General features: G+C 49.6%; 2 protein-coding genes across 3 annotated transcripts in view; both read left to right on the forward strand.

Moving 5' to 3' along the window:
* DHRS7C (dehydrogenase/reductase 7C) overlaps window positions 1-23552 on the forward strand; it is a 445910-nt gene that overhangs the window by 67248 nt on the left and 355110 nt on the right. The gene's annotated exons all lie outside the window — the stretch shown is intronic.
* The window catches only part of LOC120383246 (zinc finger protein RFP-like), a 32148-nt gene continuing 10680 nt past the window's right edge, over window positions 2085-23552 (forward strand). The window contains exons 1-7 of one of the 2 annotated variants that reach the window (XM_039501113.1): window positions 2085-2511; window positions 4092-4187; window positions 5217-5447; window positions 5763-5785; window positions 6507-6622; window positions 20561-20620; window positions 20998-21124. In XM_039501113.1, the coding sequence (XP_039357047.1) occupies window positions 2095-2511; window positions 4092-4187; window positions 5217-5447; window positions 5763-5785; window positions 6507-6622; window positions 20561-20620; window positions 20998-21124 (1070 nt within the window). In that variant the 5' untranslated portion in view covers window positions 2085-2094. Of the gene's footprint in view, window positions 2512-4091; window positions 4188-5216; window positions 5448-5762; window positions 5786-6506; window positions 6623-20560; window positions 20621-20997; window positions 21687-23552 lie in introns of those variants that run through there. The other variant, XM_039501112.1, reaches the window with a different exon arrangement.

Raw genomic sequence — 23552 nt, forward strand, 5'->3', positions numbered from 1 at the left:
TGATGGTACTTCTCTAGGTGGCTTGCCATGGGTAGCTGAGTCAGTAGGGTGACCAGACAACAAGTGTGAAAAATTGGGACAGGGGGTGGGGGGTAATAGGAGCCGATATAAGAAAATGCCCAAAATATTGGGACTGTCCCTATAAAATTGGGACATCTGGTCACCATAGGAGTCAGGCCCCCCCAAAATGATGAAATTACCCTAGAATAATGAAATTTAAAAACCCAAATAGTAGTTCATAATCAGTGTTGGGTTCTTTTTATTTTCCTTCTCATTTCTCAGACTTTTAGGCTGCACTTGGGCCATATTTTCAAATTTTTCTCTGCAGCCACAAGGTCTAGAAATTTTTGTTTAGAAAATGAAAGGTAGGAGTCTCACCTCATCACTTGATTCCAGGAGCTGGGGCTTTAGGAAACACATGAAATATCATGAACCACATGATGAAAGCATGAGAGTTGGCTACACTGCTGGCATTAAGGCTCCTGCACACTGACAAAGAAGCCTTAGTATAAATGAGAATCAGGCCTTCCAGCTTAACCCAATTTTTAGCTTGTGACTTTAGTATCACTCCTTAGACAAACAAATCCTGGCCCTGCAAGCTCAGCATCCCAGCTGGGTACTGACTCCTGGGTGAAGCCCCAGTGACCCATCAGCTCAGGGGCTTGCAGATGTAAGCGGGGGAATGGTCCCGCTATCGTGGGGAACTTTCCTGGCTTATACCCTACCCAGGTGAAGTGGGCTAACAAAAGGATCGGAGTCCTCCCTCCCATTTCCTTTACCCAGAAGCCTGCCTGACCTCGAGGGCTCTCCCTCCACTTTCCCATGTGGCAGAGTCCTTGTAACCCTAACAAGGCTGGGCCCAGGATTCCTGCAGGGCTCAACCCCCAACTTTGTTGTGGTCACTTAGGGCAGGGGCTATGGTGTCCCCACTCCAGGGTGCTCTCTCTGCACTGGATGCTTCCCTGACCCACTGATCATTACATACAGTTCAAAGCAAATACAATTTATTAAACAACAATCAATTAAAAAAAATAAGGAAAAATGGGAAAGGTTAAAGGAAAACACATCATCCCACTCTGTGGCACAGGGACGTCACAACCAGCATCTCTGGAATGTAAGGGCAGTTCAGTCTGTTCCTCACAAGTCTCAGGCCTCCTGACCAAGCCCTGGCTGTGCTGCAGGGATGCGGTGGGTCGGATACTTGCTCTCGTGGTGGCCACACGCTCTCAGGCTCTAGGTGGCAGGACTCTCCTTCCCAGCGTCACCCCCACCCTGTCAGGGTTACAATCCCCCTCCAAGTCTGGCCTGCAGAGCCTCTTGGCTGGGGCATCTCCCTGTCCTGGGCCCACTGGCAAGGGTCCCCCTCACCCTACCCAGCTGCTCACCGCACCCAGCTCCACTGTGCCTCAGCTCCAGCTCTACTCTGCCTCACCACGGCTGCTGCTGTTCTGCCTCCAGCTCCCTGGGCTGCTTCTCTGTCCCCCCTGGCTCTGGTTGCTGCAGCTCTGCTCTGTGGGCTGCTTCTGTGACTCTGCTCCCAGTTCTGACCTGCTTCCTGGGCTGCTTCTCTGCCCCCTCACCCCCCGGCTCTGGTTGCTGCAGCTCTGCTCCCAACTCTGACCTGCTTCCTGGGCTGCTTTTCTGGCCCCTCTGGATCTGGCAGGGCTCTGCTCCCCAGCTCAGCTTTGGCCCCTGCTTTCTCCTTAGCTCTGCCCCACTTTGTCTGACCCAAGCAATTCCAGCTCACATGGAGGATGATTAGCCTGTCTGCCCTGTCAATCAGGCTGACCTGAAGCATTGGCCTCTCCCCATTGTTCCTGGGGACTGTCAGTCTCAGAGTCCTGATTTCCCATCAACCCGTCCCCTTTCTTTTGGTGCTGGGAGCTAGCCAACCAAAACACCCCCACTGAATTTTAGTAAGGGGACAGTCAGAGCCTTATTGGCACATTTTCCACTGGCTCCATCCAGGCTCCAGCTCAGCAAACAGCAAAAGTCAGTGACAGGAAGAGAAACGCCCAGTTGCTGCTGCAGGCGGGGTGAGTCTCTGAACTCAGGAAAGTGAAACTAACCCAGTCACACTTCCCAGAGGGAGCCATGGCTGCAGAGAACCCCGTGGAAAATCTCCAGGAAGAAGTGACTTGTCCCATCTGTCTGGAGTATTTCAGAGAACCTGTCACTCTGGAGTGTGGGGACAATTTCTGCCGAGCCTGCATCACCCAGTGCTGGGAGGGATCCGATACAGACTTCTCCTGCCCTCAGTGCAGAGAAACTGTGCAGCAGAGAAACCTCAGGCTGAACAGGCAGCTGGCAAATGTCCTAGAAATAGTCAAAGAGCTGAATTTACACAAAGCAAAAGGAGCAGGAGAGGATGGTGTGTGTGTGGAACACCAGGAGCCTCTCAAACTGTTCTGTGAAGAGGATCAGACCCCCATCTGTGTGTTGTGTGACAGATCACAGGTTCACCGAGCTCACACTGTGGTTCTCATAGAGGAGGCTGCCCAGGAGTACAAGGTAGGGAATCATTGCCTCATGTAAATCATTCTAACTGAATTTTAATTACAGGTTAATTTCATCATAACTTGCTGGTTTTATTTGATTGCTCCCTTCTACAGCTACTGATGTAACTGCATCGTTCACTGTATGAAAAATGATATAAAAGGAAATGTTTAGGGGAATGTGGAAAAAGGCAAAAATGAAGGCATTAAAATAACTCGTGAGATAAGGGACCTTTCAACTCATCTGAAGCTGTTAAACAACCAGTGAGGTTTAAGTCACAGGAGCTGCAGGCCAGTCTATGTGTGAGTGCTACCTTCAGGCTGGAGAAGGGATGTTACAAGCTGTTGTTATTACTGATTGATATCACAATATTTATTTTTATTATTATTTTCATCCCAGTAGTTCCTACAGACCTCAAATGGGATCTGACCTCCGTTATATTGGGCCCGAGACAAAACACGGTGAGGGCCAATCTAACTAGACAAAACAGACAATGGGTGGGAGGGGAAACAGAGGCTGAGACAGGGGACATGACTTACCCAAACTCACCTGGCAGCTCAGTGACAGAGCTGTGAGTAAAACCCACATCTCCCAAGCCTCAGGCCAGGGCACTAACCACTAGGCCATGCTGCCTCCCTGGCAGCACTTTGTGATGAAGTGTGGCCATTAGGTGGGAAAGACTCCCTTGTAAGGGTGCCAGGCCTAGCAGGGAGATGAGGTTTCTCACTGGAATTCGGAATTCCTGTGTTTCTCCATGAGGGGTTAAACTCAGATGCCAGCCTGCACTAGACAAGATCACTGAGCTAAACACTGTGTGGACCCCGAGCACCTTGAGGGCTTCAGACAGCGCAAGTCCATGCCTAATACCATTGGGATTAGACTGGATTGCAGCAAAACTAACCCCTGGGCAGTGCTGGCCTGTGTCAGTCTGACCTGTTCTATTGTGTATGTGGTCAAGGACCAGCCAAAGTGGTTCCATTAGGCCCACAATGCAGCCTTTTCAAATACCCTACAATCCGCAGTTTCTGGGCTCTTTGCTAGGAACTAAGGGGTAGCTACCCAGAGGGCATTCCCACCAAGAGGGTTCAGGACAGCACTAAGGCAAAACTCAACCGTTCTTAACACAAATCAGCACCTCTAAGGGGGTTTGCACTTGCCCTTAGACCAGTTCTGTTTAGTCAGCGCCATCCCCAGGGTTCAGGACTGAAGCTGAATGGGATTTGGGAATCCAGCCCATATTTCTGGCCCTGGTAACTTCTGGGATTCATACCACTTTGTTAGTGAAAACTCAAAAAATAGGTTATTTCACATGGTGAAAAAAAAATCCAAGGATGTGATCCTAGTTTCATGCTGGCTTAATTCAGTGGAGAAACTGGGCTAAATAATTCCCAAAAGTACAAATATAAGCTACTCCCAGGGTATATTAAGGAGGTTTCATTTCCTTGGTATCTCTGATATCACAAACCTACTAGGTTCTCCAGTCCTCAGTAGAGTGTTTTATTGTTTATTTATTCATTTATATTTGTTTGGCGGGAGAAGATCCCCCCACTCTCACCTGTAAAATCAAACCAACCAAAACATTTCTGTTTCTTCAGAAGAAAATTCAGACCCATTTGAAGACTCTGAGGAAAGAGAGAGAAAAGCTCCTGAGACTGAATGTGGTTGGAAAGAAGAGAATCCAGGAATATCTGGTAGGTTCCCATTGTTATTAACCTGCAGGGACATGGTCTGGGAGGTCTCCATGGTTCTGATGAATATGGACTTTTGTGTGTTGTTCCATGATCATAGGATACTATGTGTGGGTGGGTGTGCGCACACAGATTTAGACAGAGGACCTGAAAACTCACCCCAGAGAAGCCCATCATCTTCCTCTTCAGAATCAAAACTTTATTTCAATGAATGAATTAATTACTAGCCTTTGTGCCTTGGATGAAAAGCTTCCCCAGGTGAACTGAATGTGCCCAATTCAGTGCTGTCTGTCTGAGCCTGCAGTTTTTTGTTGAATTATTTAATTGTTTGGCTTTTTTTTCTCCCTATCATCTTTGTCAGTGTAGTTCTTCAATACAGTTGTTTGAACAACAAATCTTTTCATTCACTGGACATTTAAGGAAAAGTATCACTTTGGGGGATACCAAATACATTTTTTTTCTACATTTTCGGTAAATCAAAGGCTGATTTGTTGTCATTTGGGGTCAATGATATGTTTCATTTAAACAAAATCAAAATGCTTTTTTTGATTATATGCATTACAAAAAATTGTTTAATTGTATTAAAAACAAGGAGATTTCACTTTCTTCTGAAAATGTGGGAATGAAATGTTCTGATTTTTTTCAGGTTTTTTTAAATCAAAACATTTGGTGAAATTGGCATAATTCATGAATGTTTGTGTCACCAAATCTACATTTGACCTAAAAAATTTTTAGTGTGAAAAATTTTGCCCAGCTACAGTGCTGAGTCCTGCCTCCTGCTGCCCTGGATCTGGATACTCAGAAAACACTGATAGCTCAATATCCTGACCTTGTCAGACAGAAAAATGACCCTTTAAGAGAGATTGGGGCCAGATGGGAAGGTGTTAGAAAATCCTCTGCCTAGTAATCACAGGGTATAGTCAAATGTCAGAAATCTTAGAGATTGCAAAGAAAGTCTCTCTCCTGCACACGCAGGACCCCAGACCCTCCATGTACCTGCCCTTCCTTTTATTTATTTTTTTTTTTTTACAGAAACAAACACAAACCAAGAGGCATAAGATTGTGTCTGAATTTCAGCAACTCCGGCAGTTCCTGGAGGAACAAGAGCAACTCCTTCTGGCCCAGCTGGAAAAGCTGGACAAGAAGGTTGTAAAGATACAGAATGAAAGTATCACCAAATGCTCTGAGGAGATTTCCCGTCTCAGTTTGCTGATCAGTGAGATGGAGGGGAAGTGTCAGAAGCCAGGGAGTGAATTCCTGCAGGTGAGACTGAGTTAAGTATATCCCAGATCCCAATACTGGGACAGGACAGCTCTTGAATCATGGGTACTAGAGTCCAGCAATCAGAGACCTCAGTATAATTCAGTGTGTGCAGTGCAGAAATGTCAGTATTTATTGCTCTTTGAAGAGTTACAGATTCAGATGTAAGAGATGGAAAAGCCTCATTAGCTCAGCTAATGAATGGCTCTGAGGCCAGGACAGGATCTCCTTTTCCCATGTGTATAAAGTCCTATTCCTGGGATCCCCAGCATCTGCCATGTGGGTCTAAGATTCTTTCTCTTGTTCTCTCCCCTCTAGGATGTCAGAAGCACCTTGAGCAGGTACTGCAGCTCCTTCTCACTTCCCTTCACACTTCACAATGCTGGGAAAATGCTTGGAGACCATGTTAAAACCACATCTTTGCAGGGCTCCACAGCAAAATGTGTGGGGCAGGTCACATTTTTGATACAAATCTCTCTGATGAATTTAATCCTGAGGTTCTCACCATTTTATAGAAGAATCTGGCACTGTCCACCCTATGGAAAAGATTATTAACCTAAAATATTTCCTAGAGATGTCACCTCCCTGGGGGAACTGGCTGTCTCTGGATTATGGGATGGAATCTGGGCCTTTCACCTCTAGGGCACTGGCAACAATCCTGCCCAGGTCAGCAGTGATCCAGGGTCTTTCCTACCTGAAAGCCCCTGTGGAGACCTGTTGTGTGCCATGAGATAGGGTGGGGGGAGTTGGTGAGTCCATCTAGTCTCCACTTGACAGATGTCTACAATACTATGACTACCAGGCTGAATGCCAAGGAGTGAATTGGCCATGGAGATTCAACTCTCCTTTTAACCCTAAAGCTGGTGTCTCCAGGCCAGAGTTGGACAACATTCATAGGACTTTTGGGGAGAAGGTTGCATTGCCATGGCCTATCCTGGACCTGCTCTGTGGCTGGCAGAAGTAGAGGAATTTTAATGCCAGGCCCATTAGAGCAGCAGCTTTTACAAGTGAAAATTGTAATGAGTTACTAAATTAAATATAACAAGGACTGTTTTTCTCCAGGTGTGAGAAGGGGACGTTCCAGCAGCCGGTGGAGATGTGTCCTGAACTGGAAAAGAGCCTGAGTGATTTCGCCCAGAAAACTATTGCTCTAATGAAGACGCTGAGGAAGGTCAAAGGTACTGAGTTGAGATCAAGGAGAGGAAATCAGGATGAGTCTCTGAGCATGTGGGAAGAGATGGGCTCAGTCCAATGGTTCATCATTTAGATTATGTAGCTATTTAATACATATTGGAAGGTAGATATATACACCTCTACCCCGATATAACGCAGTCGTGGGAAGCCAAAAATCCCTACCGTGTTATAGGTGAAACATTGTTATATGGGGGTAGTGGTGGTAGGGCTTCAGCGATGATTTAAAGAGCCCAGGGATCCACAGCAGCCAGAGCCCCGGATCCTTTAAAGTGCTGCCCGAGCCCCACTGCTGCAGCCCCGGGGTAGCAGTGGCAGGGCTCCGGTGGTGATTTAAAGCAGCAGCCGAAGCCCCAGATCCTTTAAAGCGCCGCTGGAGCCCTGCTGCTACCACCGCGCTATATGCAAACCCGTGTTATATCGGGTCACGTTATAGTGGGGTAGAGGTGTACTAGGAATTAATTTGTAAACACCTAGAGAATAACAGGGTTATAAGGAATAGTCAGCATGGATTTGTCAAGAACAAACTATGCCAAATCAACCTAATTTCTTCCTTTGATAGTGTAGCCCAATTCTTTAATGGTAACTGCTTATATTTCCTATTAATTCTAATTTAAAGAGCTGGGGGATTGCAGTAGGGTTCTAGCCCAGAATCAGGCACAACAAAATTAAGGTTATTAAGTCTGGTTGGGAACTCTGGTGTGTACAATGGAGACACTCACAGTGAGGGCAAAGCAAAGCTTTAACTACTTCTATTAGCAAAGAGATCTATACCACATATAAAGACAGCAAAATACAGAGATAAGATGAAATCTTGTACGAGTCCTCACACAAATGCTCATTTACTCACATAGTCTCATCCTTGGGAATCTAGTGGTAAGGTTATAGGCCTCAAAGCCTCAGGCTAACTTACTTATGCCATATGCTAACTGCTTAAGCCAATATCTTACAGGATACAGGCCTGTAGGTTCCCTGCATTACTGCAAAGTAAAAAAATGCTGAAGCTGGCTATGGGCTATAAGTCCCCCCTTTGATGGGGTGATTTCAAATGAACCCTATGATATATATTATGATGTAGAGAGTTGATTACCTGAGGGGGAGGTTCTGGTGCCAGTCTCAGTCTCCTGTTACTGAGGTTAAGGGACCTGAGGGATTGATTCTGGCTGTGTAGTATAAATGCAGCATATGGATGCTCCGGTACCAGATATGTCCCTGTTGTAGGTCCCATGCTTACACTTTGGATAGATTCATCTTCTTTCATCACCCTAGGTTGTTGTTGGGTCACTTGACCCTTTGTACTTAATGTCCCAATTTTACACTGCATGTATCTGAATACAATGAATATAATCCTATTGCAATGCTTTGAATGATAACCCATCCTTTTAACTCAATTTTTGTTCGTAATGGTGCTGCTAGGACTTCATCACCTGTATTAATCAAGTGGCTAAAAGATTGGTCAGCCTCATTGACATTATTGGTAATTTGTATGAGGTGTGTGTCTTTTTGATCCACTAAATGTCTCAAGTGTAAATTCCGTGGGGGAATATAAACAAGAAATGTTGGTGTGCTTTGGACAATTAGATCTTGATAGGTTGGGTCAGATATAATAATAGTCGTGCTTTCAAATGCAGAGACAGGAGAAATCACTATGTGCCCCATTAAGGTATGTTGTTTTGGGGTAAAACAGAAATTTGGCTCTGTAACCTGACACTCCAATTGATCACATAGATGCTTTTGATGGCTGGTTACTACACAATACTGGCCATTTTCATCATAGGTCCCCCTCTCCATGCATGTCTTCCATTTGTTCAGTCTGACCTGGCACAAAGATGTGATAGGTTCTATAGCTCATCCTCTCCCTGCAGTCCACACAGGACAGTATCCACCTCAAACATATCCCATCTACAAATGTAGTGATGGCCCTTTTCTGAGCAACAGGACACCTATGGGATTTTCCAGGTTTGGCTTTCTGTGTGATCGCCCACCAAAGGAGGAATGCTGATGTGTTCCTTATAGATGTTGTCTTTGAGAAGTTGCCAGGATGGGCAGAGATAGTGTCCCTAGCCTCTATTTGCCATAAGCTGGGAATGGGCGACAGGGGATGGATCACTTGGTGATTGCCTGTTCTTCTTCAAGTGATTGCTCCTATGCATTCCAGTTAGGTGTGCGCTCCGCGCGTGCACTGCTCTTCGGAAGATTTTTACCCTAGCAACTCCGGCGGGCCGGCTGGGCGCCCCCTGGAGTGGCGCCGCTATAGCGCTAGATATATACCCCAGCCGGCCCGTCCGCTCCTCAGTTCCTTCTTACCGCCCGTGACAGCCGTTGGAACAGTGGAGTGCTCCGTTGACCTCCACAACCCTAGTATATCTCCTTGTATAAGTGTATATAGTTAGTTAAGATAGTTAAATAATTTAGTTAGTTAGTGTATTAAGGGGAATTAGGGGGGCTAGCCCCTCTTTTTCCACAACCGGTGCGGGCTCATGCCCAAGGCACCGGGGTTTAAGCCCTGTTCAGCTTGCCAGCGGCACATGCCGATTGGTGACCCTCACGACTCCTGCCTGCGCTGCCTCGGAGAGTCCCATCGACCAGATAAGTGTCCAATTTGCACGGCATTCAAGCCGAGGACAAGGAAGGAGAGAGACTCGAGACTGAAGCAGCTCCTCATGGAGTCGGCACTTAGCCCTGCAGGGCCGACCCAAGCGGCTCCAAACTCCTCCTCGGCACGCAGCGCACCAGCGGTCCCGAGCCGGTCCGGCACCAAGACTGTTAAAACTCTACAGCCGGCACCGGTGTCCCGGCACCGTTCCCTCTCTCCGACGAAGAAGCGGAAGATGGCGCAGATGGCCTCCAAGCCTCCTGCACCGGGACCGCTCACCCAGCCGCCTCCGGCACCGACTGTGGTGGTGCACAGACCGGGCACGGTACCGTCGACTCCCGCGCCGCAAGAGCCGTTGAGTCCGGTACCGCCCTGCTCCCCGGTGCAAACCGCGGTCGAGCTGCCTCTCCCGTCGACGCCCGAGACTTTCTTGACGGCGAGAGAGCTCATAGAGCTCACAGAGGCACCGAGCCTCGGGCCCCCGGCACCGCCAGTGCGGGCTGTACAGTCAGTGGGCAAGCCAGCTATGATGAGTCCACCTTCCCCTGACAGACGGGATAGAAGGCGTTCCAGGTCCCGGTCCCGATCCTGATCCCGGAGACGGTCGCCTTTGCGCCGATCCAGATCCCGGCACCGATCACCATCCCGGTACCGCTCCCTGTCTCGGCGCCGGTCACAGTCCCGGTACCGCTCCGCATTGCGGTACCGGTCGCACTCCCGGAGACGATCCCGGTCCCGGTCACCCGACCGTCGGTACCGAAGGAGGTCCGGATCCCGGTACCGTTCCCGGCACCGCGACTCGCGAAGCCGCTCCCACCGACATCGGTCAAGGTCACGGTCGACCTCCCGGCACCGGCACGGTCGATGGTCCCGCTCTCGCTCCCGGCACTGTGACGACCAGCACCGATCCCCGGCACCGTCCAGGGACAGACCGGCGGCATCGACAGCGCAGTCCCTGAGCGCCTCTGCCCCCCCATGGCCTTCTCGCCAACCCTCGGTCGCCTCTCAGGCAGACAGCGGTGGAGATCTCCGGGCCGACCCCCAAGGGCAAGACCACGGACCGCAGCAGTGGGGCTTTTGGGCCCCCTGGGCCTACCACGAGGCTCAAGGGCTCCCCTTCCCTCAGCGACCCAGGGGCTCCGAATACAGGGTGCCGGAAGCCTCGGTCAGCAGGCCTCCTCCATCACCACCGGTTGAGGCTTCACCGCCACCTGTAGCGGCAGAGCATCCCGTAGCCACGGCGGCTTCCTACCCCCTGGAAGAACCACCTCCAGAAGCCATGGTCCAGGGCTTGTCCTCGTGTTCGTTGCCGGATGAGGCGGTGGCGGGGGCATCTACATCGGACCCCCCACCGATTGACTTGCGGGCCCACCAGGACCTCCTTCACCGGGTGGCACAGGCTATTGACCTCCCCGTTGAAAAGGTCGCTGAGGATGACGACCTGGTGACCAGGGTGCTTGGAGCTGAGGCCCCGCGGCGGGTGGCCCTACCCTTTATTCGGACCATCCAGAAAAATGCCACTACCATCTGGCAGTCGCCGGCGTCCGTCCCTCCCACCGCTAGAGGGGTGGAACGCAAGTACTCAGTTCCTCCCAGCGGGTACGAATACCTTTACACACACCCAACTCCGGACTCCCTCGTAGTGCAGTCCGTGAATGACCGGGAGAGACATGGGCAACCCGCTCCAGCACCAAAATCCAAGGACACACGGAGAATGGATCTGTTGGGCCGGAAGGTCTATTCGGCCGGTGGTCTCCAATTGCCAATCAGCTGGCTCTCCTTGGTCGCTACACCTATGACACTTTGGTGTCCCTTTCCAAATTTACGGAGCTGATCCCAACAGCCTCCCGACAGGAATTCTCAGCCCTCCTTGAGGAGGGCAAGAAAGCCTCCCGGTCCTCCCTCCAGGCCGCTCTGGACTCGGCAGACTCAGGAGCCAGAACTCTGGCCTCGGGAGTGACCATGAGACGAATCTCCTGGTTGCAGTCCTCCACCTTGCCGCCGGAGGTCCAGTACACCCTGCAAGACCTCCCTTTTGACACTAAGGGTCTCTTTTCTTAGAAAACGGACTCGAGGATTCAGACCCTCAAAGATGGTAGAATCGCCATCCGCACCCTGGGTATGTACACACCGGCTACCCAGCGGAGGTCGTTCCGGCAGCAGCCGTACCGGCCATTTAATCAGGCCAGGGCACGGCCTGATAATGGACGCAGAGGCCGCCTAAACCGCCGTAGACCATCGGGCAACCGGCGTAACCAGTCCCAGGCGCCCTCCAAAGCCCCTCAAGGGCCTAAGCAGGCATTTTGATGGGACGCCCGAGGATGGCCCATCAGGCTATTTACCGGATCCTTCCCCGTTATTTTGCAACCGTCTTTCCCACTTCCTCCCGGCGTGGTCCCAAATAACAACGGACAACTGGGTACTTCGTCCGGTCGAGTATGGTTACCGCCTTCAGTTTGTTTCGCCCCCTCCCTCCCATCCACCCTTCCAGTCCCTCTTCAGGGACCCCTCTCACGAGCAATTCCTCTTGCAAGAGGTCAAGTCTCTGTTGAGTTTGGGTGCCATAGAGGAGGTGCCGAACGACATGCGAGGCAGGGGATTTTATTCCCGATATTTCCTAATCCCCAAGGCGAAGGGAGGTCTCCGACCTATACTAGACCTCCGAGAGCTCAACAGATACCTGCTCAAGCTCAAGTTTCGCATGGTAACCCTGGGGACCATCATTCCCTCCCTGGATCCGGGAGACTGGTTTGCCGCCCTTGATATGAAGGTCGCATACTTCCATATCGCAATTTACCCTCCCCATCGACGCTACCTGCGGTTCGTAGTCAACAATGTGCACTACCAGTTTGCGGTGCTACCCTTCGGCCTTTCCACCACGCCGAGGATCTTCACCAAGTGCGTGGCAGCGGTTGCCGCAGCCCTCCGCCGTCGTCGCATGCACCTGTACCTGTATCTCAACAACTGGCTGGTTCGTGGGCCATCCCGACAGCTGGTAGCAAGTCAAATGGCCGAGATCCTAGCCCTGTTTCAGTGCCTGGGCCTTCTGATAAACGCCGAGAAGTCCACTTTAGCTCCATCACAAAGGGTGGAGTTCATCGGAGCGGTCCTGGACTCCAGTTTGGCCAGGGCCTGCCTCCCTCGACCTCGGCACCAGACGATGGTCTCCATCATCCGGGACCTACAATCCTTTCCCACAACAACAGTTCGGTCCTGCCTACGCCTCCTGGGCCACATGGCGTCCTGCACGTTCGTGACCACGTACGCGAGGCTGCGCCTTCGCCCGTTTCAAACTTGGCTTGCGTCGGTGTACCGTCCGCACCGTGACCCCCTGGACATGGTGGTCACGGTGACGAAACCAATCCTCGCTTCGCTCAGCTGGTGGCTGGACCCAGAGGTCGTGTGTGCAGGAATCCCATTCCGCCCTCCTCGCCCATCCATCACCCTGACCACGGATGCCTCGGCGTTGGGATGGGGGGCACACCTTGGCAACCTACACACCCAGGGCCTCTGGTCGCCCCGAGAGCTCTCCCTACATATCAACGTCAGGGAGCTGCGAGCGATCCGCTTGGCGTGTCAGACCTTCCACGCCCATCTTCAAGGGCGCTGTGTGGCGGTGTTCGCGGACAACACGACGGCGATGTTTTATGTCAACAAGCAGGGTGGGGCTCGCTCCTCCCTGCTTTGCACGGAAGCGATGCTCCTGTGGGACTTCTGCGTAACCCACTCGATTCATCTGGCAGCGTCCTTTCTTCCAGGAGTGCAGAACACGCTGGCCGACCATCTCAGCAGGTCGTTCCTCTCCCACGAGTGGTCCCTTCGTCCAAATGTGGTGCACACAATTTTCTGAAGGTGGGGGTTTCCCCAGATAGACCTGTTTGCCTCCAAGGAGAACAGGAAGTGCCACCAGTTTTGTTCTTACCAGGGTCGCTCCTGAGGCTCCCTGTCGGACGCATTCCTCTGCTCCTGGATGGATCACCTCCTCTATGCCTTCCCTCCATTCCCACTCGTACACCGGGTGCTACTCAAGCTTCGGAGGGACAGGGCCCGCCTCATACTCGTCGCTCCGGCCTGGCCACAGCAGCACTGGTACACCCTGCTGCTCGAGCTCTCCGTTCGGGATCCCATTCCCCTTCCGTTATGGCCGGACCTCATAATGCAGGACTTTGGCAGACTCCGCCACCCGGACCTACAGTCCCTCCATCTTACAGCTTGGTACCTGCGTGGTTGACCTATGCGGAGCGTGACTGTTCGGCGGCGGTGCAGCAAGTCCTGATGGAAAGCAGAAAGCCTTCCACTCGCTCAACCTACCTTGCGAAATGGAAGCGTTTCGCACTCTGGTGCGATCAGAGAGGCCTTAATCCTTTCCTGGTCCCTATTCCTACGATCCTGGAATACCTCTGGTCCCTTAAGGAACAAGGACTTGCGGTCTCCTCCTTGAAGGTACACCTGGCAGCCGTGTCCGCCTTTCGTCCATCCATAGGAGGATGGTCCATCTTTTCCAACCAGATGGTTTCCCGCTTCCTTAAGGGCCTAGACCGCTTGTACCCGCCGATACGGCATCCTGCCTCATCCTGGGATTTGAACCTAGTTCTGGCCAAGCTTATGGGAGCCCCCTTCGAGCCCTTGGCCACGTGTTCCCTGCTCTATCTCTCATGGAAAACGGCCTTTCTCGTCGCTATAACTTCAGCAAGACGAGTTTCCGAGCTCCGTGCCCTAACGGTTGGTCCACCGTATACAGTCTTCCACGGCGACAAGGTGCAGCTTCGACCACACCCGGCCTTCCTCCCTAAGGTGGTGTCGGCCTTCCACCTAAACCAGGACATTTTCATTCCGGTCTTTTTCCCGAAGCCGCACGCCTCAAGTCGTGAGCAACAGCTTCACACCCTGGACGTCCGCAGAGCCCTCGCTTTTTATATAGAGCGGATGAAGCCCTTCCGGTGTTCGCCCCAGCTGTTCGTAGCGGTTGCTGATCGCATGAAAGGTGAGCCGGTCTCCTCTCAGAGGATTTCCTCCTGGGTAACATCTTGTATCCGGACATGTTACGAGCTTGCTCGTGTGCCAGCTAGCCGCCTCACCGCTCACTCTACAAGAGCGCAAGCCTCGTCTGCCGCCTTTCTGGCCCATGTACCCATCCAGGATATCTGTAGAGCGGCCACCTGGTCTTCTGTCCACACCTTCGCTACCCGCGTTGGTGCAGCAATCCAGAGACGATGCAGCCTTCGGCTCAGCAGTCTTACACTCTGCCACGTCTCACTCCAACCCCACCGCCTAGATAAGGCTTGGGAATCACCTAACTGGAATGCATAGGAGCAATCACTCGAAGAAGAAGAGACGGTTACTCACCGTTGTAACTGTTGTTCTTCGAGATGTGTTGCTCCTATCCATTCCAGACCCGCCTTCCTTCCCCACTGTCGGAGTAGCCGGCAAGAAGGAACTGAGGAGCGGACGGGCCGGCTGGAGTATATATCTAGCGCTATAGCGGCGCCACTCCAGGGGGCGCCCAGCCGGCCCGCCGGAGTTGCTAGGGTAAAAATCTTCCGAAGAGCCGTGCACGCGCGGCGCGCACACCTAACTGGAATGGATAGGAGCAACACATCTCGAAGAACAACAGTTACAATGGTGAGTAACCATCTCTTCTGTTCATTCTCTCTGGGGCACCTGGCACTGGCCACTGTCGGCAGACAGGATACTGGGCTAGATGGACCTTTGGTCTGACCCAGTATGGCTGCTCTTCTGTTCTCTTCTGTTCTTATGAAATGACTTAGGGGATGGACAACAGCCAATTGGCTGTACACATCCTTATCTGGGTCAAGCACAGGCAAGGAGACTGTGAATGAGATGTATAAGGACTCTGCTATGGAACAATACTAGTTAAATAATGAGTGTCTTGACTGGTGTGTGGTGTCACAGATCCCATATGCCACATTGCTAAAGCTGGCTCTATGGGCTACAACAGTGTTACTGGTCCAGGACTGAGGGGAAGCTTTAGATATGTTGTATCATGCTTTTAGTCAGCTTTTTGACACAGTCCTACATTATGTTCTCATAAGAAAACTAGGGAAACGGGATCTAGATTAAATTACTATAAAATGGGTGCAAATCTGGTTTGAAATCCATACTCAAATAGTAGTTATCAGTGATTCACTGCCAAACTGTAAGGGTGTGTCTAGTGGGGTACCACAGGGATCAGAACTGGGTGTGGTACTAATCAATATTTTTATGAATTACTTGGATAATGGAGTAGAGAGTATGCTGGACTTAGGGATAAATGGTCATTTAGGGTTTGTCTACACTACACAGTTTTGCCAACCAATTTATGCCAATAATCAAAAAACTGGTATAATTACATTGCTTCTGCATGTTAACACAATGCTCCTTCTGTCAGCGGAGCGTGTCCACACTTGATGCTCTAACATTGACAGTGGAAGGAGTGCACTGTGGATAGCTATCCCACTGTGCTACTCGCCACTTTCTGAAGCTAGAAGTTGTGGGAAGGTGGAGTGGATCACAGTGCATCGTGGGTGCAGGATCAACGTCCTGTGACGTAGTTTTTTCCTTCCCATCATTCCATGGGATTCCAGCTGTGTTTTGCTGCACTTTAATGGCCCCTGTTTACTGTGTGCCCGCCATATCTGTTGGAAAAGATGGATCCTGCCCTGCTGTGTATTGTTGTGGTTACTGTTATGGACATATCATGGATGGTCATGCAGTATATCATGAACTCCCAATCTGAACAGGAATCAGAATTGCTTGACCTGCTGTGTACCATGGAAGGAAACAACACCAGATTACTTTTGTATTCACGGAATAGCTGCACACAGTGGACCATCACATTTGGGCTCGGGAAACAAACACAGAGTGGTGGGGGTCGCACCTTCCTGGAACTGTGTATGGAGCTCACCCCAGTACTGCAGTGCAAGGACACCAAAATGAGAGTTGCCATCTTGGTGGAGAAGCGCATGGTGATCGCTGTGTGGAAGCTGGCAACTCCAGACTGCTACTGGTCAGTCATGAATCAGTTTGGAGTCGGGAAGTCCACCATTGGGACTGCGTTAATGCAAGTATGCAGAGCCATTAATCACATCCTGGTTCAAAAGACTGTGACTCTTGGCAATACGAGTGAAATAGTGAATGGCTTTGTGGCAATGGGATTCCCTAACTGCGGTGGGGTGATAGATGGCACACATATTCCAATTTTGGCGCTGGACCATCTTGTGACAGAGTACATCAATAGAAAGGGGTGTTGCACTTCTTTATGGTGTTGCAGACACTTGTGGATCACCATGGGTGTTTCACTGACATCAAAGTGGGGTGGTCTGGGAAGGTGCGTGACACATGCATCTTCAGGAATACTGGCCTGTACAGAAATTTGCAATCAGTGGGGGATGTTGAAATGCCCACAGTGATCCTGGGAGATCCAGTGTTCCTCTTAATCCTATGGCTCATGAAGTCTTACATGGAAAACCTGGACAGCAGCAAGGAGCACTTCAATAATAGGCTGAGCAGGTGCAGAATGACTATAGAATGTGCATTTGGCAAATTAAAAGTGCACTGGCCCTGCCTTTATGACAGGTTAGACCTAAATGAGGAAAATATTCACATGATCATAGCAGCTTGCTGCATGCTCCATAATATTTGCAAGCCTAAGGATGAAAAGTTTCCCCAGTGGTGGAGCACAGAGGCGGATCGTCTGGTGACTGATTTTGAGCAGCCAGATACCAGGACTTTTAGAGGGGCACAACGGGGGCTATTCAAATCCAGGAGGCTTTGAGACAACATTTTGACAATGAGCACCAGTAATATGTCTCTCTCTATACAGTACTCTGCCATGCTTTTCTAACTTGCCGCCTTGCATGAAAATAGCAATGATTCCTGATTCGGATTTTTACTCAGCAAATGATCAGATTGCCACTACGTATTACTACCAGCAGCAAACACAATGTCTAGGAAACAAATAAAGATTGGTTATCTTTCAGAGAGTTTGTCTGATTAAATACCTATTAACAACACACACAAAAGGCTTTGTGGGAAGGGAGATAAGAGCACATGGCAGTATAGGCTCTCATAGCTGTGTGTACATCCAACTATCATTTTGGAAGCTGTCCAAGGGGGTGGAATGAGTGGAGTATCAAGATGGGCTGGGAAGTTGCAAGGAATGTGTGGGAGGAGTTTGGGATAGTATGGAAGAGGGGAGGTATAGCTCAGTGGTTTGAGCATTGGCCTGCTAACTCCAGGCTTGTGAGTTCAATCCTTAAGGGGGCTATTTGGGGATTGGTCCTGATTTGAGTAGAGGGTTGGACTAGATGACCTTCTGAGGTCCCTTCCAACCCTAATATTCTATGGAAAGCAGTTCTGTATTGGCTTCAAGGCTGTGGGGGATGAGCGCTCATGTGTTCTGCCTGGAGTACAGTTAGGGACTTCAGCATCTCTGTTTTCTTCTTTATCATCCACTTCTGGCCCTTTATAATGTGTTCTTCATTCTCCTTTCTGTCCTGCCTCACTATTTTAAATTTTTCCTTCTGGGTCTCTCTCCAGTCCCTGTGTTCTCTTTTTTTTCAGCCTCTGAGTATTGGAGTGTCTCTTGGAACATGTCCTCCTTACTCTGCCTTGGTTGCGCCCTTGTCTGGGGGAGGCTCCGCTGGTGTGTAGGGGATTCCCGTGAAGGCCGCATCCGTAGAAGCACAACAAACAATAAACAGAAGCATGATTGTTAGTTCACACATAGCATTGAATCATTATAGTAAAATACACCTTTTTTTTACATACAAATTACTTTTCTCACTATCCCCAGGCAAGCACACATCTCAGTGAGCACCCTAATCATGGTGAATTTGGCCAGAGGAGGGGCTTCAGACTGAGTCCCTACACTGCTCGCCTGTGTGCTGCTTTGGTCCCTGCACAAGTGATTGCCGATTGGCATGGGAAAGTTTCCTACAACGGGGGAAGGAACAAAGCAACTCTGCCAAGGAATGTTCGACAGAGGATTGGTGAGTACCTCCAGGAAAATTCCCAGAGATCTCTGTGGAGGATTCCCATGAAATCTCGATGTGCATTAACACAGTTCTGCTGCACTGCTTAGCTGCACAGGGGAAAGTGGAGCACACACAAACACAGCTAATCCTGTACATTTCTATCCCTTCACCTACTTCTAGAATGTACAGAGAAAAGGACAGCTCTACCTCATATAACCAAGCAGTATCAACTCAAAAAGATCATTTACCAAAGCTCTCCTCTCCTGTATCATGCATGCCAGATCCAGACTGCTGGGACTGGCTAGACCCCCTCCAGAGTGGAAAAGAGGTCCTGACTCGCTGCACCACTGGACGGACCCTGTTATGTGCTCCACATTGTCTTCCAATTCAAACTCCTCATCCACAACTTTGTCCTTGGGGTTGAGCCTACTGTCCATTGCCTGCAGCCCCACTAAAGTATCCACGAGGCTCTTGGAGGTGGAGATGGGGTCACTGCCAAGGATGGCAGCCAGCTCCTTATAGAAGCAGCAGATCTTCGGCGTAGCACCAGAGCAATGGTTTGCCTCCCTTGCCTTCTGGTACACGTGCCTCAGCTCCTTTATCTTCACTCAGCACTGATCAGTGTCCTGTTCGTAGCCCTTTTCCAGCAAGCCATGAGAAATCTGCCCATAGGTATTGAAGTTCCTACAGCTGGAGTGCAGCTGGGACTGCACAGCCTCCTCTCCCCACAGCACCAGCAGATCCAACAACTCCGGTGTACTCCAACTGGGAGAATGTTTGCTGCATGGAGCCACCATGGTCAGCTGGGAAGATGAGATGTGAGCTCTCTACGCCAAGGAAACAGGAAGTGGAATTTCAAAAATTCCCTGGCCTTTAAAGGGTGTGTACCTGGGTACAGAGCAGCGGAGTTCAAACTGCTGACCAGATCAGTCAGGATGGGCATTTTGGGTAACCTCCTGGAGGCCATTTCTAGCAACGTAACCAAGCGCGGTGTCTACACTAACACTTTGTTGATAACTTTGTCACAAAAAGCTCTATGCCTCTCGTCAAGGTGGTTTTATTTTGTTGGCAAAGCAGAAGAGTTTTGTTGGCGGAAGGAACATTGCAGTGTGTGCACCTCCACTGTTTTGTCAATGAAACCTGACTTTTGCCGACAAAACTATGTAGTGTAGACAAGGCTTTACACTAAAAATCACAATATATTCAGGTTGCTTCTAGTCCGAAGAGATCAGTCACTTACCCCAGAACAACAGATTAATGCTTTTTAGTCATTTGACAGCCCTGTTTTAAATGTAACCATTTGTTTCCAATACTACTCGCTATGACTTGAATCTTGATTCTATACGGTGCTTGTTTTCAATATAAAAATAGCTAAGTGCCATGTGTCAAGCAGCACAGTGACCTGACATGTAACTGCTAAATTGGTGTGCATGGTTTCTTTAGAAGCAGCGAATCTGTGAACACTATGAGTGTCCAGTGAACCAGGGGATGGATGCTCCAGGGAGATGTTTGCAGGGTTTGAGGGTAGGAATGAGCCAATCACTAACGTGAAGTGAGACAGCAGGGCCTGCGGGGCCCAGAGGGCAGTGCTTGTATTGCCTATGGCCAATGAAGTTGGGAGCTGGCCCAAGGCAGGTGAAGATACGGCTTCTCTTGGTAAGGCATGTGGCAGTGAAGTGCTCACAGCCCTGGGTACACCTGGGAAATATCACAAGAGGCTAGTGGCACAAGGGTGCAGCAGTGCCAGGACCTCAGGACTTCTCTATCATGTGCCAGGCCTGTACTGGCCTCTGTAACCATTGAATAGGGAGATCAAAAACTGTCCCCTTCTGTCCCTTTGCCAGTGCAGGCATTAGTCTGGCCCATTGAGCCAAACCTCTTCCAGCCTTAATTTCCAAATCTATGCAATATTTTTGTTGTTGTTTGTATTTCAGTCAATGGACAACAAGGGCCACATTGTTCTGAGCTCTGTACAGATGCTGAGCATAATAGTCACACTAAAGTTTTTGCAGGATCTGGGTCTAGATCATGACAAAATGCAATAGGAGAATGAGACAAACCAACCAAGGGTTGGAGGGGGAGGATGAGAGAGCAATAAACATCTCTTAGAGATTGTACCTCCTAGGATGGTTGAGAGACTTAATGGATATTGATTCCATTGCTGTGAGATGCCTGAATGAAAGAGAAAATGGAAGTTTTCAGACTCGATTGTATTAAAGACCTCTGAGTGTCTCTGTCCCTCTCTGTCTGTTTCTCTGCCACAATTAAAACACAGTCATGCGAGTTAAGGGTGGTAATGTTGTTATAAATATGACAACATAAAATCTCATTGATTTTATCTTTTTCCCCTGTAGACATTTTGCCAATTGAACTGGAGGGGAAAAAAGAGAATACTCCAGGATCACACAGACAGGGTAAGATTTCAAGGTGGAAATTATTTTTCAGTTATGAGAAAATTCCCATGAAAATGTTTTCTTGAACTTGTAGCTAAAGTTACCAACCAAATCAGTGCTGACCATGACACAACCAGCCCTAAAAATAAAAACATTACTAAGATGCTCCCAAGTTGAAGTCAGACAAACAGTCCAAAACCAACCTTAACTCTGAGTTCATGCCCACACCAATGAATATAAACATTCTCACTATCATCCAAACACCCTTAACTCTGACCCTAGGATTTTCATAGATATCCATACACATTATATATATTACATTCATAGGAATGAGTGGACAGGCCACTCACCCCAGGGCTGATCTCTGACTCTAATACTCTGCTTACCTCTCTCCTCAGTGAATGTGATTCTGGATCCAGACACGGCTCATCCTGAACTCCTCCTCTCTGAGGGTCAGAAAAGTGTCAGATGGGGTGACAAATGGCAGAGACTGCCCAACAATCCCAAGAGATTTGATACCCTGGAGTGCGTGCTGGGCTGTGAGGGATTCACATCTGGGAGATACTACTGGGAGGTAGAGGTGGGAGGTGAAATAATCTGGGCTGTGGGGGTTGCTAGAGAGTCTGTGAGGCGGAAGGGATTGATCTGCTTTAACCCTGAGTGGGGGATCTGGGCTGTGGAGCAGTGGTGGGGTGACTTCCAGGCTCTCACCTCCCCTAAAACCCCTCTGCCCCTGAGCTGGGTCCCCAGGAGGATCCGGGTTTGTCTGGACTATGAACAGGGACTGGTGACATTTCTGGATGCTGATAATGATGCCCCAATCTTCACTTTCCCACCGGCTTCCTTCAGTGGGGAGAGAATCCACCCCTGGCTTTGGGTTCAGAGTGAACAGTCACAGCTCAGACTGTGTCCCTGACACTTGAGGAAAACATCCCCTCTAAGGACCCTGAAATCAACCTCTCTAGCCTCAGACACCCTAATCTCTACGATCATAGAATCATAGAATCTCAGGGTTGGAAGGGACCTCAGGAGGTCATCTAGTCCAACCCCCTGCTCAAAGCAGGACCAAACCCAACTAAATCATCCCAGCCAGGGCTTTGTCAAGCCTGACCTTAAAAACCTCTAAGGAAGGAGATTCCACCACCTCCCTAGGTAACCCATTCCAGTTCTTCACCACCCTACTAGTGAAAAAGTTTTTCCTAATGTCCAACCTAAACCTCCCCCTCTGCAACTTGAGACCATTACTCCTTGTTCTGTCATATTCTACTACTGAAAACAGTCTAGATCAGATCTAGAACAGTCTTTGGAACCCCCTTTCAGGTAGTTGAAAGCAGCTATCAAATCCCCCCTCATTCTTCTCTTCTGCAGACTAAACAATCTCAGTTCCCTCAGCCTCTCCTCATAAGTCATGTGCTCCAGCCCCCTAATCATTTTTGTTGCCCTCCGCTGGACTCTCTCCAATTTATCCACATCCTTCTTGTAGTGTGGGGCCCAAAACTGGACACAGTACTCCAAATGAGGCCTCACCAGTGCTGAATAGAGGGGAATGATCACATCCCTCGATCTGCTGGAAATGCCCCTACTTATACAACCCAAAATGCCATTAGCCTTCTTGGCAACAAGGGCACATTGTTGACTCATATTCAGCTTTTCATCCACCATAACCCCTAGGTCCTTTTCTGCAGAACTGCTGCCCAGCCATTCGGTCCCTAGTCTGTAGCAGTGCATGGGATTCTTCCGTCCTAAGTGCAGGACTCTGCATTTGTCCTTGTTGAACCTCATCATATTTCTTTTGGCCCAATCCTCCAATTTGTCTAGGTCCCTCTGTATTCTATCCCTACCCTCCAGCGTATCAACCACTCCTCCCAGTTTAGTGTCATCTGCAAACTTGCTAAGGGTGCAGTCCACACCATCCTCCAGATCATTAATGAAGATATTGAACAAAACCGGCCCCAGCACCGACCCTTGGGGCACTCCACTTGATACCGGCTGCCAACTAGACATGGAACCATTGATCACTACCTGTTGAGCCTGACCATCTAGCCAGTTTTCTATCCACCTTACCGTCCATTCATCCAGCCCATACTTCTTTAACTTGCTGGCAAGAATACTGTGGGAGACTGTATCAAAAGCTTTGCTTAAGTCCAGAAATAGCACATCCACTGCTTTCCCCTCATCCACAGAGCCGGTTATCTCATCATAGAAGGCAATTAGGTTAGTCAGGCATGACTTGCCCTTGGTGAATCCATGCTGACTGTTCCTGATCACTTTCCCCTCCTTTAAGTGGTTCAGAATTGATTCCTTGAGGCCCTGTTCCATGATTTTTCCAGAGACTGAGGTGAGACTGACTGGCCTGTAGTTCCCTGGATCTTCCTTCTTCCCTTTTTTAAAGATGGGCACTACATTAGCTTTTTTCCAGTCACCGGGACCTCCCCCGATCGCCATGATTTTTCAAAGATAATGGCCAATGGCTCTGCAATCTCATCGGCCAACTCCTTTAGCACCCTAGGATGCAGTGCATCCGGCCCCATGGACTTGTGCTCGTCCAGCTTTTCTAAATAGTCCCGAACTACTTCACCTCCTCCCCATACCGTGCTGCAGAGTGCAGCTGTCTGGGAGCTGACCTTGTCTGTGAAGACAGAGGCAAAAAAAGCATTGAGTACACTAGCTTTCTCCACATCCTCTGTCACTAGGTTCCCTCCCTCATTCAGTAAGGGGCCCACACTTTCCTTGACTTTCTTCTTGTTGCTAACATACCTGAAGAAACCCTTCTTGTTACTCCTAACATCTCCAGCTAGCTGCAACTCCAAGTGTGATTTGGCCTTCCTAATTTCACACCTGCATGGCTGAGCAATACTTTTATACTCCTCCCTGGTTATTTGTCCAATCTTCCACTTCTTCTAAGCTTTTTTTTTGTGTTTAAGACGAGCAAGGATTTCACTGTTAAGCCAAG

The sequence above is a fragment of the Mauremys reevesii genome, linkage group 15, assembly GCF_016161935.1.
Source record: "Mauremys reevesii isolate NIE-2019 linkage group 15, ASM1616193v1, whole genome shotgun sequence".
NCBI classification, from domain to species: Eukaryota; Metazoa; Chordata; order Testudines; family Geoemydidae; genus Mauremys; species Mauremys reevesii.